This window comes from Amblyomma mixtum, chromosome 3 (genome assembly GCF_055824585.1).
Source record: "Amblyomma mixtum isolate Tamu chromosome 3, ASM5582458v1, whole genome shotgun sequence".
In the NCBI taxonomy this organism is placed as follows: domain Eukaryota; kingdom Metazoa; phylum Arthropoda; class Arachnida; order Ixodida; family Ixodidae; genus Amblyomma; species Amblyomma mixtum.
In genome coordinates this window covers 30,747,091-30,760,178 of record NC_143014.1, presented here as the reverse complement: position 1 = coordinate 30,760,178, position 13,088 = coordinate 30,747,091, and the positions used below count along the sequence as shown (strand labels likewise).

The 13,088-nt window shown below is 48.7% G+C and overlaps 2 protein-coding genes across 2 annotated transcripts in view; both read right to left on the bottom strand.

Moving 5' to 3' along the window:
- Positions 1–512, bottom strand: part of LOC149349552 (F-box only protein 41-like) — a 17,659-nt gene extending 17,147 nt beyond the window's left edge. The window contains exon 1 of the mRNA XM_089576792.1: positions 353–512. The gene's annotated coding sequence lies outside the window, so the exon portion shown is untranslated. The remainder of the gene's footprint in view (positions 1–352) is intronic.
- LOC149349551 (uncharacterized) lies at positions 349–13,088 on the bottom strand. Its single transcript, XM_089575466.1, has 7 exons — positions 12,789–13,088; positions 11,048–11,588; positions 4,596–4,741; positions 2,810–2,864; positions 2,635–2,683; positions 2,032–2,130; positions 349–499 (listed from the first exon to the last, which is right to left on the bottom strand). The coding sequence occupies exons 1-7, from the start codon at positions 12,978–12,980 to the stop codon at positions 349–351; spliced, it is 1,233 nt and encodes a 410-aa protein (XP_089431592.1). The 5' UTR covers positions 12,981–13,088.

The following is a 13,088-nucleotide window of genomic DNA, read 5'->3' as shown; positions in this document are numbered from 1 at the left end:
GCTGTGCAAGTAGTAATGACGTTGCTGTATCACATATTGTTGGGGTAGCATAGCATCCTCAGGTAGTCGTATTAATACGTAAAATTTACATTGCTTTTGCAGTAGTAGTGGTTTTTATTTTGCATTGAATATGGAAGGTAAAACAATTTTTTCTACCCCGGCATCTGCTATCGCTGCTGGAAGCACCTGACCTGGGGCAGCGGAAATAAAGGATAGCAGGCAGAGTGTAGGAGTGAAAAGAAAGAGGGGAGGGGATAGTAGAAAGGACAGGGGGAGGAGCAATCCCCAATTTCCGGCAACGCCGTCGGGAAACCAAAACACTAGCGCGTGTTCTGGTCCGCACCACACTCACTGCGGGTCTAAGGGCGGCACGATGAGCGCCTTGATGCGTCTGCATCCTGCTCCCAGGGACCACAGTGCCTCTGGGAGAGTCACGTGGGAGGCGGTTACGTAGGCCACCGCCTCGAGGAACGGGCACGCGCTCGCCAGCCACAGGACCCTGCATGCGAGAGGGGAATGTGGTACCCCGTTAAAATTCAGTAAAAGGCGTCCAGAATTGCATTCACTGTCCAACCGTTCAGCTATTTTTTGTAATAATCTATCTGTGCATAAGTTAAAGGAGGACTGATATCGTCACGTAGTGGCGGCGGCAGTTCGGCCGTCAGAAAAAAGGCGAACAGGGCTTCCAAAAGAAAATCATGATTGGGCTGGCCTGGCAACTCCCCACACAGTCCACCTTTCCTTCAGGCAAGAAGTGGCTGCTGTACCGCAGCCCACCTTCTGCCGCCTTCATTTCCCCCACTCAAGAACACACATGACTTTATGCGGTCATTTGGGCCACGTGACCTCCACGGCCCAAGTGACTCGCATGGCTCAGGCCCACATGAGTAACGGTCTCTCTGGCTGGCAGGGGAACGTCAGACCTTTTTCTTGCTGCATCGAGCTGAACTGTGAGAAATAGAAAGCGAAATGCGATATTTGCTAATGTAGAAAGAGTGGCCACGTGAAGCGGTTATATCAGTGACTGAAAGTAGGCGCCCTTGCGGTGCGGACGTCTACTCCAACGCTGCGAATCCGGGGGTGGTTCCCATTTACAGCTGTCGATGTAAAACTGTGAAAGATAGTATGGCAGTTACCTGCCTTCAGTCTGCTCTGTGGCGTGATGTGCCTCTACATATTTTGCGCAAAACCTTAGCAGTTAAAAAACCTTACTATGGTATTTCCAGTATTTGAACTGAGGAAAAATAGCGATGCTTTTAGTGCGGAGTGTATATGCGCGGAATATTCGAGCGAGATGTTCGCATGAAAAATCTTAGCAGAAAGTTCTGAGGTAATCGGCTTGTGCATAGGCACCCCCTTTGCCAAAAGTAACCGGGCAACAGTGGTTCCTTTCTTAGCGGCGTAGCGAAGCACTTGCAGAAGCTTTTAAGATCTGAATCTGTGTAAAGTAAGGTGAGTCCCTGTCGTCACGTTTCAACACATTTCGGTCCTTAGGGGTTCCGTAATGACTCCTCTATATGGTTGCGATGCAAAAACCTGCTGCTTGGTTACATTTGGCAAAGGGGTTATACGTAATAGCCCTCCACTAGCGGAAGCGGCGACTGTACAGTGTTTTTGCTCAAGCACTGAAACTTTCTGCTGCTGGTTGTTCGAAAGAATATTTCCTTTCCGTTACAGTTGCTTCTCACAAGTGTCTCTTTTCGTTGTAGCTGTCAGTAGGTCTGTTGCATTTTGCCGGCCACTCATTGATGCATATACTCGTTTGTTGTATTTTTTTTTTTTTTGGAAAGTCGCAGGAATCGCATGTTACTCCAGACATGCACTTCACAAACTTTGGTGTGCGCAGGACTTCACAACAGTTGTTAGACAACTCAACTCGTTGTAAATCTCCCGATCCCAGTATAACAGGTAGTGCTGCAGTAATCTCACACGATTCTTTCAGCAGATTCGATCTTTGGCGCGATTGCAGGATGTCGCGACCTTACTCAGTGCACGATGAATGCACAACAGTTTTCTTCACCAGGAACTTGCCTGTCCGTCAGCAGATTGTCACAGCCGACCACTGTAAGCACTTTCAACGTTTTCGAACAAGTCATCAGCAGTTTCTCTAAACCGTGTTCCAGATGAGCCCTGCAAAGAAACCAATGAACCACACCATTTGCTCAGGGGACCAAGACTGAAAATCATGCTGTTTTGAATGAAGTGTGCGTGCGTGCGTGCAACCATCTGTTGCAAATTTCCAGACCAAGTTACCTCTGTAAGGAGTAGGAATGCATCCATATTTTTATGAAACAGCTGCATAAATTCGCAGGACCTCGAGGTCAGACGCAGAACCTCTCTTTGCCATCATTGCGAAGCCGGCGAGTTGCAGCTATTATTTCGTCGCCGCACGGCCCTATGTCCATGATCGCTCTGACCGGGAAATGTTCGCAACATGCGGCACTCATGCATGCATCTGCATGTACGCATTTTTGAACGATTTAAAAAAGACGCCAGAGCATAATTTGACATTAAATTATATTCATTTAATTTCTTGTTGAAAATAATAGTAATATAATAACTATAATTTAATTAATTTTGGATGGCAGAACATAATCTCCTGCAGGACGGCACTGATCAATGTCTGATACGCACGTGGCATAGCCAGGCACACCCTTGTGGGTTTCAGGCGTCGCTTCGAGAGCTGGAAAAGAAAGCGACCAGAGGTGAGTGCGTGTGTTCACATCCCACTGGCCTCGGCTGCGGCTACGGAATGGTTGTGAACTGGATTCATTCTGTTCGTCCTTTCCGATAGCGAAATGAGCCTTACCTTGCAGTGACAGGCTTTCAGTGGCCGAGCACCAGGCTGCCATTTCGCTGAAAAGCTACAAAGAAGATAACGCGTCAGCCGTCCTAATGTCTTTTGCGCTGAATTGTGAATCAGAAAAGAATTATCTGAACATCCACGTACTTGCAAGTTACGCTGTGTTTCGATAAGGCAGGAAAAACTGAGAGGTAGGGGGGGGGGGGGGGGGGGGGGGGGGGCAAGCAGAGCACTTACAATGAGTGTTTTAAAGATCTGCTTCTTAATAGTTCAAGTGGAATCAGACCTCACTTCTTCATATTCGTCTGGTCAAGCAATTAGTGACGAGATAAGATTGCTTTCTTGAGAAACTAGTGGCAGCTCTTAAAAAAAAAAAAAAACTTGATGGGCCGCTGCGATGACTTAGTGGTTATGGTGCTCGGCTGCTAACCCGAAAGACGCGGGTTCGATCTCGGCCGCGGCGGCTGCATTTCGATGGAGGCGAAATGCCAGAGACCCGTGTACTGTGCGATGTCAGTGCACATTAAAGAACCCCAGGTGGTCCAAACTACCCGGAGCCCTCCACTGCAGCGTCCCTCATAGCCTGTGTCGCTTTGGGACGTTAAACCCTACAAAACCAAAATAAACTTGAAAGACAACTCTATCTCCCACCCTCCTTTTACGCTGTTCTTGCGCCTCCCTTTGAAAGATGTATATATGGGCATAAGCACTAGACTTCATCTGAAGAATTCACGCCGGCAAATACAAGGGCAAGATACCCTCGTTATAATGATTGCAGTCATTGAGTCGGGTGCTACGTTTCTTGGTGCAGCGGCATTTCGGGGAAAGTCCTGAGAAAAACTTTAGTGAAGGCTCATGGCTGGAATAACGTTACTGCTCTATAAGACAAAGACATCCACGAAAAGAACATGCGTGGCTGTCTTTCTCCAGTGACATTCTTCCAGTCATCAGCCGTCACCAGCTAGCGCAGCTTGCTGTTTTACTGTAGCGATTGGGTAGATGCGCTCCAGAAACACATCGGTTAATTAAACTAAGGCATTCAATCGAATAGATCGTCATAACGAGAAATGCGAAGGCTTTTTCGTTTCGATGCCAAGGGAAAGGTGACGATAGTGTCTGCTAATTGTGCAGGGTAGTGCAGTGCCTCTGCCCGCTGATTATTCGCACCACGCCTGGCTGTGGGCGCGGTCCATGCGCGAAGTGGGGAGTTGTCCCTCCGCACTCTTATCCCGGATCATTTTTTTCACCACAGCCCTTTTTGCCCTCATTTCTTGTCTTATTAATGTGTTCTTGCTTCTGTTCTTGAGCATGCTTTACTTCTCGAGTTTTACTGGACCTGGAGAGAATCATGCTCACGCTCCCGCCGTCAGAATGTTACGGTTTCCGCCCTCTCCTCTTCCCAGTATTTAACCTGTGGCAAAGCAGTATGGACGGTAGAAGCTGGCCTAGCACCGCGGCGTAATCTTTGCGTCTTACGTGATTGATAAGAACTGACGGGAAGCGACTAGTCATCTACGGTTATCCGCACGAGCTGCCGCGGGCTTTCGTCAGTTTCGGCAGGTAACCTCTCATAGTAAGCGATGTCCGCCTTTTGTACGTTTCGAATAATTCCCTCTAAGTCGCGTGCAGTTTGGTCGACACCAAGCCAGTTTGAAGACAGAAGTGATTTAAATGAAGGGATATCGTTATACTGTGCGGAAAAAACCTGGAGCAAAAGTTCTCGCTTTGAAAGGGGAGGGGACGATATGTGTTATTAGGTATTAGTGTGATGGCCGGAGGAGACAGTGCTTACTTCCGCAGAAACTCTGGTACGGTTGAGCTCGATATGAACCCAATGCTGGGGCCTCTCGACGATGCGCTTCCATGCCCGGCACACTCGACGACAGATCAGAAGGTCCTCGGTTGACAGGAACTTGATGATTGTCTCGAGGACATTTTCTGCAGAAGTGAATCAATGCTACAAAACTTCATCTGTACACTTAAACCTAAGACGATTAACAGTAAATGCTTCAATTTCAGTTGCAAAGAATAGCGAAGTGTTGAACCCGATAACTTGGTTGCAATAGGGTCAATATATTTTAAGCTATTGTAAGCAATCGCGACACTGCGCGGAAGTCTGTAGTCGACAACCCCGTGTGTGAAGTCAGTACAAAATTGTGCGCAAACGCTTGGCCATGAAGTGTGCCTTGCTCGGTCAATTAGAAAAGGTTGTATTTCACGCAAGGTACACTTTTTCTAATATTTTTCAAATTTTAATTGCGAAGGCTTGAGCAGATGCAGGTAGACTCTGCCAGAATGGATCATTTTATATCCAGATTCATTCACCGCCGTCAGCGTTTGCGTAGCTGAGTCCACTGTGGGGAAAAAATTGACAGGCGATTACGATAGCCAGTAATGTGAAGTTTGAGCGCAGCTCTTCACGTATTTTAGTTTTGCCACCGTTCGGGATCTTCACGTGGCAGCCACCTTCCAGCTGTCCATTCCTCAGCTTTCACCGTGGCAGGTGGCGTTTCGCTCTTCTACAACCTGTCAGGTGAAAGGATGACCTTTGACCTGTAAGATGGCGTACGCTGCTAACCACCCTCCGGGGTCTTCCTTTGGCAGGCACCCTCCAGGTGGCGTTTCGCTCTGCTATTTGGACGACGGGTTACGTCGAGGACTACGCCGACGACTACGATGCCGACGACTACGATGCCGACGACTACGATGCCGACGACTGCGATGCCGACGACTACGATGCCGACTACGATGCCGACTACAACGCGGAAGCCTGGAACGGGACTGTGCTCTAAAAAATGGCTGAGGCTTAGCTAAGGTTAAGCCTAGTCAGATGCGAAGCATATTGATGGCTAGGCTTGGTAATACATGGCTTTCCTTGGTTGAATACTTGGTCATTTTAATACAACCACTAGAAGCCTTCGTCGTGGGGGAAGACAACGGCATGGCTACAGCGGAACGCCGACTAACCCCGAGACGCGCGTTGGGTGAGCGCCTGGATTGCCACGGAAGCCGCGTCCGCCTGCCCGGTGGAGCGAGCGTTTCACCTACACCGAGTGTGAACGCGCGTTCAAAATGCGCGGGAGTGTGACGTCACCATACCACGTGATTCACACGGCGTGCAACCGCAGCGACGGCACAAGTTGGAGCCCCGTCTGTCATCTGTCGTGACGTCATTGTGTCACGTTGTGTGACGTCACCATACCACGTGGTCTGCACGGCGTGCAACCGCAGCGACGGCACAAGTTGGAGCCCCGTCTCTCATCTGTCGTGACGTCATTGTGTCACGTGGTGTGACGTCACCATACCACGTGGTCTGCACGGCGTGCAACCGTAGCGACGGCACAAGTTGGAGCCCCGTCTCTCATCTGTCGTGACGTCATTGTGTCACGTGGTGTGCACGGCGTGTAACCGTCACGAAGGGCTTGGGTTACCTATTGTAATATGCTTCGCATAAAAGACTGCCTCTAGCACTGCAGTAAGCTTTCGGGCCTCTCCCTAACTGTTAACCAATAACTTCCATCCTACCGGTATACTTTGCTCCCTTAGGTCTTCAGTCATGCGCGGTGGTTCTTCCCTTAGTTAATCATGCTAAGCAAATACTTCACCTAACTGGATGCTGTGGAGGTGTTCCAAGTTGGCTCTTGTACGTATTTATTCCCCATACAATTCTTCGAATACCGCTGTAAACATGCAATGGAGCTATTGTGGCCATCTTCACCCTTATCAATTGCTGTTTGGCAGTGGCCGTGATTCAATAATATCATCATCATCATAATCATCCCCCAAACTACGTCCCCGGCAGGACGAAGGCCTCCTTCACTGATTTACAACTGCACTGCGCCAGGTGCGACCACCCTGTCTACGCAAACTGTCTTCTCTGCCGCCCCTGCTATGTTTGCCTTGTCTTGGCGAACAGCATCACTCTGAGGAACCATCAGTTGTCTTTTCTCAGCATCACATACGCAGAACTGGTTGGGCAGTGGCGCTGACCGCGAGTCGACGGTGGAGGCGCCTGGCGTGTGCAGGGTGCCTATTGAGAGGGGAAGCTGTCTTGTATCGGCAGCTACAGACATGCACCTTCGCACCGCCCCAAAACTGGCTTGTCAGTCGCCCCATCGGCAAACTTTAAAAATGTAACTTTTGTAGGGGTGTGTGAACGTTCGAAAAATTCGAATAGAGAATCGAATATCCTTCTATTCGATTATTCGAACGAATCAAACAGTGTATTTTCAAAATTATTCTGCTCGAATCGAGTATGTTCTCAACTTTTAGAATAGTTTTTCGAATAATCGGCAGGAGATTCGAATAAGGCCCGGCGTATTTTTCTTCGACGACTGTTCCGAAAACGGCCCACACCGACCCGGCGCACCATCCTTTAGCGAAAAGTATGAACGGGGTGAACAGTAGCTTATACATTAGTAAGGCTTTCCGCTTCTTTCCTGTCGTATCTATCCTTTTTCTTGTGAACGTCTTTTTAGCGCACAGCCTTTCAAATATGAATAGCTTATACAGCGACTAGCGGGAGGAAGGTTTCAGCGCCACGACTCTGTCCATTTGTGTGGCAGCTTTCATAATGTTCGTACATAGTTTCTAAGGCTGGACTACGCGGCAAGGTTCATGCAAATCCAGCAAAACCCTGCCTTGATGCTCCGTCTCCGAGCCCATAGCTCATACGTATAGGTGCCACCAGCCTCGTTTCCTGCGGTGTGGCTCTAGTACCGCCGGGTAGCCACAGGTTTTCTAATAGGTAAAAGGTTCCCTCCGGCCTGGTTCTCGGCGTTTCTGGAGTGAAATGTTTGGGAAACGGGTCTTTTATGAAACGTGGGAATTAGTGTTGCGTCTTTTGCAGCTAAATCTTTAACTTCCTAGGTTTTCAACTTATAGCACCGTGCCGCAGTGCCACCCCTGGCGCTTCAGTGTTTCACACGATTGTTCGTTCTGTACTAATATTCGCATAAGTAACGAATATTAGCACTAATATTCGATTCGTATTCAATTCGACCTTATCACTGCTCGATTCGTATTCGATTCGGTTTTTAGCTACACACTGTTCGTATTCGAGTCGGTTTTACGAAAGTGCAGCTCCCAGTAACTGCTAAAGTGTTCCCACGACCTCACGAGCTCTAAGCGCTATACATTCACTGCTTCCTTTTTCTTCCCAACCGCCACAGAGTGGAACGGCCTTCCCCCAGACATCGCTGCTACCACGTGCCCCATCTTCATTTTTACAGCTTTTAAATTACCATTTTTTCAATGATTACTTGTCACGAGATGTTTTTTCTTTGTAAAAGAAAACATCATTTGTAATGTCCCTTACGGGGAACATTTAGGTGATAAACTGAACTGAATTCTGCTTCAAGTCCAGCTTTTTTTTTTTCATTTTTCCATTCTATTGTTTCCATTCCATTGATTTTTATATTGCTTGCCGAGACATGACGCTAAAAACACTTGATTCAATGCAGCCAAGGTGGGCTATGAATGCTGCGCACGTGCCGTCACCCAAGCGTTCTAGAACAGAATGTCAATAAGCATAAACCGCTCGTCACGGACACAAAGAACCCGAGGTGCGAAAGCGAGAGGCAGATATAAGCCGCCCGACAGAGAATTCAATATGCAGAAGTTCGACAATAGCGTTACGAAGCCGCCCGCAAGCGACTGGCATCCATTTTTTTTTTTGTGTGTATATAGGCAGAACCATTTCAGCGCGCCGCCGTAACACAAAATCATTTCTTCAGTTACATTTTACTGCAAAAGCATCTTTCTGTACTTAATCATTGTTGCATTTGCCAGCTGGCGCATACATTTTCCTCATTATACCTTAGTGTAATCGCTATTTAATTTGTTTCTCTTAAGTATACCTCTACCGCTGCTAAAAGCCCGTCTTCCCTTGCTTATTTCCGTCACGTGCAACAAAGAATATCCTGGTTCTGAAAAGAACAGCAATTTACGCAGTCATTATTTTGTAATAACAGTAGCATTATGTGGGTTTAAGCGTGCCGAAGCGACACGGGGGTCATGAGGGACGCTGTACTTGAATACTCTCGATTAACTTAGACCATCGGGGTTTCTTCAACGTGCGTTGACCACACACAGCGCACGCTAGTTTTTGCATTTCGCTACAATCGAAATGGGGCCGCCGCAACCAAGGTCGAAACCGCGACCTTCGGATCGGCACCCGAACGCCCCAGCCACTCAGCCATCGTGGCGGGTCTTATTTTGTATCGGCTGTATGAGGTACCGAATGCCTCCGAAAAAAAGTGTTGTACAACGTGGCTGGGTCCTTGCACCTATGTTTCACATATTTATGGCACATGACACAAATAAAGGGAAGCTGTATTCTCACTCAGAGCTTTATGAGTTGGAGCAGTGCTAACAATTTGAGTGAAACTATCTGTAAACATGTGAATCTGCAAACATGTGAATTTAATAAACAAAAGATTTCGCATCAGCCTGGCATAAAAATGTTTTATAATTTCCGAAAGCACTTACAGAGCGCCAGTTAGGTTACTTTCCTAGACACCAGACTATCCACAATTTTGTTGTGGCGCCCTAGGGTCATTTTCGCCCTGCCTAGCGCAGACAGCTTTTGGTGGCTAAATATGTGTTGACGCATCTCATTTCGTTAAAAAAAAAAAAGAAGTATTCTTTGTTGCAATGACAGTGGGGCTGAACCGAGTCCCGAACCGGTTCGGAACAGTTCCTTTGAATCGTTCCGTTTCGGGTTCAGTTCCAAGAAGGCGAAAAAACTACGATACAGTTTCGGTTCCGGTTTCAGGTTCCGGTTCCGGTTCGGTTCGGTTCCGGTTCGACACCCTGTTCCGGAGTCCTGCTGCAGAGTGGTGCTCCGCCATTCGCAAACATGGCGTCCGCCGAGTCGATCGTCCGTCTGTCCGCGCCGTCCGTCGAAAGTGCATGGTGCATGTAAAGTGCATGGCTCATGCAAGTGAAGCAGTTACCCTTGAAAATCTTCAAATTGCATCGCATCGAAAAATAAAGATTTAAGGGGCAATCTCCGCCTTAAGAATATGACGAGATAGCCTTAATGAGTTGTAGCGCCACCACATGGAATGGCGCTTGAAAATAAGAGGAGGTGCTGGACACATGCAGGGTGGAACGTTTAAGGCACTCAGGCAGAGCGGACGTGTTCGCTGGCCACCGAATCTGCAACAAATGTGGGGCCGTGTCTACAGCCCGCTATCCCCTACTTTACATTCATAGATCCCTGGGAGTTCTCATACTACTCCTAGCGCAGTGGTGCAGCGATTAAGCAATACGCCACCACCTTGCGATGGCAGGTGCTGCCACCGGCGGGGCTTGTACGACCCGGGCGGCTCTCCCCGAAAAACCTCTCGCGACCAATCATAAATTTAATTGACATTTAACTGATACCTGCCAAGGTGGGCACATTGCTCACAATCAGTTGGACAATGACGACGCAAGGTCACGTAATTTAGATGGCCCACCTATAGGTGTAGTTGTCAGTCAGCGCTCTTTCCTGTCACTTCCTCGTTTCGCCTTCGGGCTTCTTCTTTCGCGCTGTTTTCACCAATGTCAGAATGGACCAACTAGCCCAGCAAAAAGTTCTGCTATAGGATCCTTCTTTGGGGATTTATCGTTTATTTTTCGCTCATGGTCAACGACGTCAACAGCGAAGGCGACAGCGGACGCTGACACCGACAACAGCTTTTACTTAACGGGCTACTTAACGGTGTCACCTTAAAAGTTAGAGACGCCAAGAGCCACTTGCTGCGAAGGTAGAGCAGCTGACTGCTGGTACTCCTTTTAGAGCGCAGCTCTTATGCGCCTGTTCCTGCGTTCCGCCTCGTAGTCGGCGTAAACAGTTGCTCAGGTAGCAGGGCTAAACGCTACCTGGAAGGTGGCTGCCACGGGAAGATCCCGGAGAGTGGCTATAGCAGCATAACACGCCACCGTGTGAAGAGCTTCGCTTAAACTTCTCATTACCAACTATCGTAATCGTTTGCAAATTTTTTTCCCCAGAAATAGAGGCACCAGTCGGCGAATACGGGCGCGGAGGAACACAATTATAGAGCGCGCGACATCCTGATTGGTTCAGGTGGCCGCAGTACCTGCACTGCTGCTGCATGGTATACTTGTGAGACGAAGCACGTATTCCTCAGATTCCTCCCCAGCATTCGCTGGTGCCACAGTTCGTTATATGCGGGCTTCATAACAAAAGCGGAAGCACGAATGCGGCGGGTGCTGAAAAGTGCTCAACGTTCTCACCCGCAAGGTACGCTGGCTTCGAGGGCGCCGTATCCCGGGCGTTGAGCGCGAACTTCACGCGAGGCTTTCCCGCAAGGCGCTTCGGGGGTGGTTTTGTCTGCGTGGCTCGTCCGATGGCTTCGTCGCCGTGGCTCGAACCGTGAGAGCGTGTCATGTCCTTGGCTGCACAGTAGGTGTCCTTGCGGAAGTTAATCAACTCAGTGCTTTGATGTTTGCGGGTTCTAGTGGCTTGAACAGCAGCTTCTACTTTGTCCCGAGATCTAACAACGCTAGAGTCAGTAAAAGTATGAACAGGGTGTTGCGCCTCTTTGGGAACCGTGAGTGGCCAGAATTCTTGGTAGAAGGTGGCCGCGGGTGGCCCTTCTCGCTGGTAGATGTGAGGCTCCAAGGTGTCGGTGGCGTACTGATATGACAGCGCTTCACGGTCCAACTTCATCCTAGCTTCAGTGCGATGAAAGAAGTCATCAATCTTGGCACGTAGCTTGCCCTGTTCACGCAAGTAAGCGTCCCGTTTCCTCACAAGATCGTAATTTGGAACGCCCTGAAATGTAAAGCAGGAAAAACAAATGGAATGTTGACAACGAAAGCCATTTGCATAACAAGAGAGTAAAGAGGGTGCTTGAGGCTTCAGCGGCGTGTGCTTTTACCAGGGCCCATGTGGCGGCCTTCTTTACGCAGCGTACGACCCACGAGGCCTCTTAGTCAAAGGCTGTACCAGATTATAACTGCCGTGTACTCTAACGGCTCGATCGTCACTCAAAAATTGGAAACTGAAACGTTTTTTGTATATTCCGACTGAAATCCTTCAACCAAGCCTGTTAGGAAACATGGATAACATGGTGAACATGGTGCTCAACGACAGAAAAACTGGAAAGTGAAATGTTGGCACAAGATGAGCATAGGAGTAAGCTTTACACAGTGGCTGAGTTTCACGTATTCTTACTTTTAGTACAATATTTTGAGTAAGAACTCGAAATATTGGTTCCGTTTGCACAGCTCTGTAACTCTGCAGAGAAAACAGGTGATTAAATTTGATGAATTACATCTGTTAGAGCGCTGAAGGTTATAAAAAAGTGTGCATGGTAGTATGTTGTATTCGGTGGAAGCTGGAAAAATACCAAATGCTTCACCGCTATACGGTACCAAACGAATTGCGAAATAACCAACAGAAACCTGCGACCTTGTACCGCATGACCCAGAAAGCCGTAAGTTGCGAATAAGATACAAATAAGAAAACAAAAAGAGTGGGAGGAGGTAGGGGGCGGGCGCGGGGTGAAAGGTTCTTTTTAAATCAACCTGTGATAGTCGCAGGTACTGAGCACATTATAAGAAGTGGGTCATCCAAATCTGGTGGTGGGACTGAAAAAGCTTCCCGTTGTTAATATAGCAGAGTCCCGAGACATGCTCTTTGGGCCATTGTAATAATGCTTGCCGGGTTCAGCCCGACATGCCTTCTTGTCTTAGGCTAACCCGTAGAATTCGATGTAATTTAATCACAGTTGAAGAAAGGTGCTATTATAAAAACATGAAAGAAGTACGCACGGCCAATCTCTTCATGCTTGCTCAGTGCACTGTTGATTACTACGCGGTACAAGTGCAAAGCAACGGAGGCTATTATTCCCTTTGAACTACGAGTTACAGCTCAAAGGCACGCGCTTTCCAGCCGGCGCGCCAGTGCAAGGCACACTCAGGGCTACTGGCTCGTGCAAGCGTGAAGCGCAGCAGCGAATCCTCTTCTTACGTCGCCTTCGCCGCGATGCTCCGGGGTGGGCGGCGAGTCGTGACAGAAGCCGTGCCACCATTGCACGTGGTGCAACAGCGAACGGAAGCTCTTGCTGGAAGCCTGGCAGATGGGACAGCGGTAGGCGGGTGGCGCCATGGCGCGCTCGGGGAGGCATTGACAACCGGCTGTCAACACAATTGTCGTTGTCATGACTACGCGCCCATCCAGTCCCGTGCGCGGCAAGTTTGAAGCTGGGCGTGCGCATTCTTCCTTGGCAGACCTATATAGAACCTTTCTGCCGATCAGAACGCTCTCCTG

Bases quoted from the DNA above. Each gene is read 5' to 3' on its own strand.
- LOC149349551 (XM_089575466.1), bottom strand. From the start codon at position 12,980: ATGACAACGACAATTGTGTTGACAGCCGGTTGTCAATGCCTCCCCGAG. The intron at 11,589-12,788 runs GTAAGAAGAGGA...TTTACATTTCAG, and splicing joins AGCATCGCGGCGAAGGCGAC to GGCGTTCCAAATTACGATCT. The intron at 500-2,031 runs GCAAGTTCCTGG...TCTCGCATGCAG, and splicing joins GACAATCTGCTGACGGACAG to GGTCCTGTGGCTGGCGAGCG.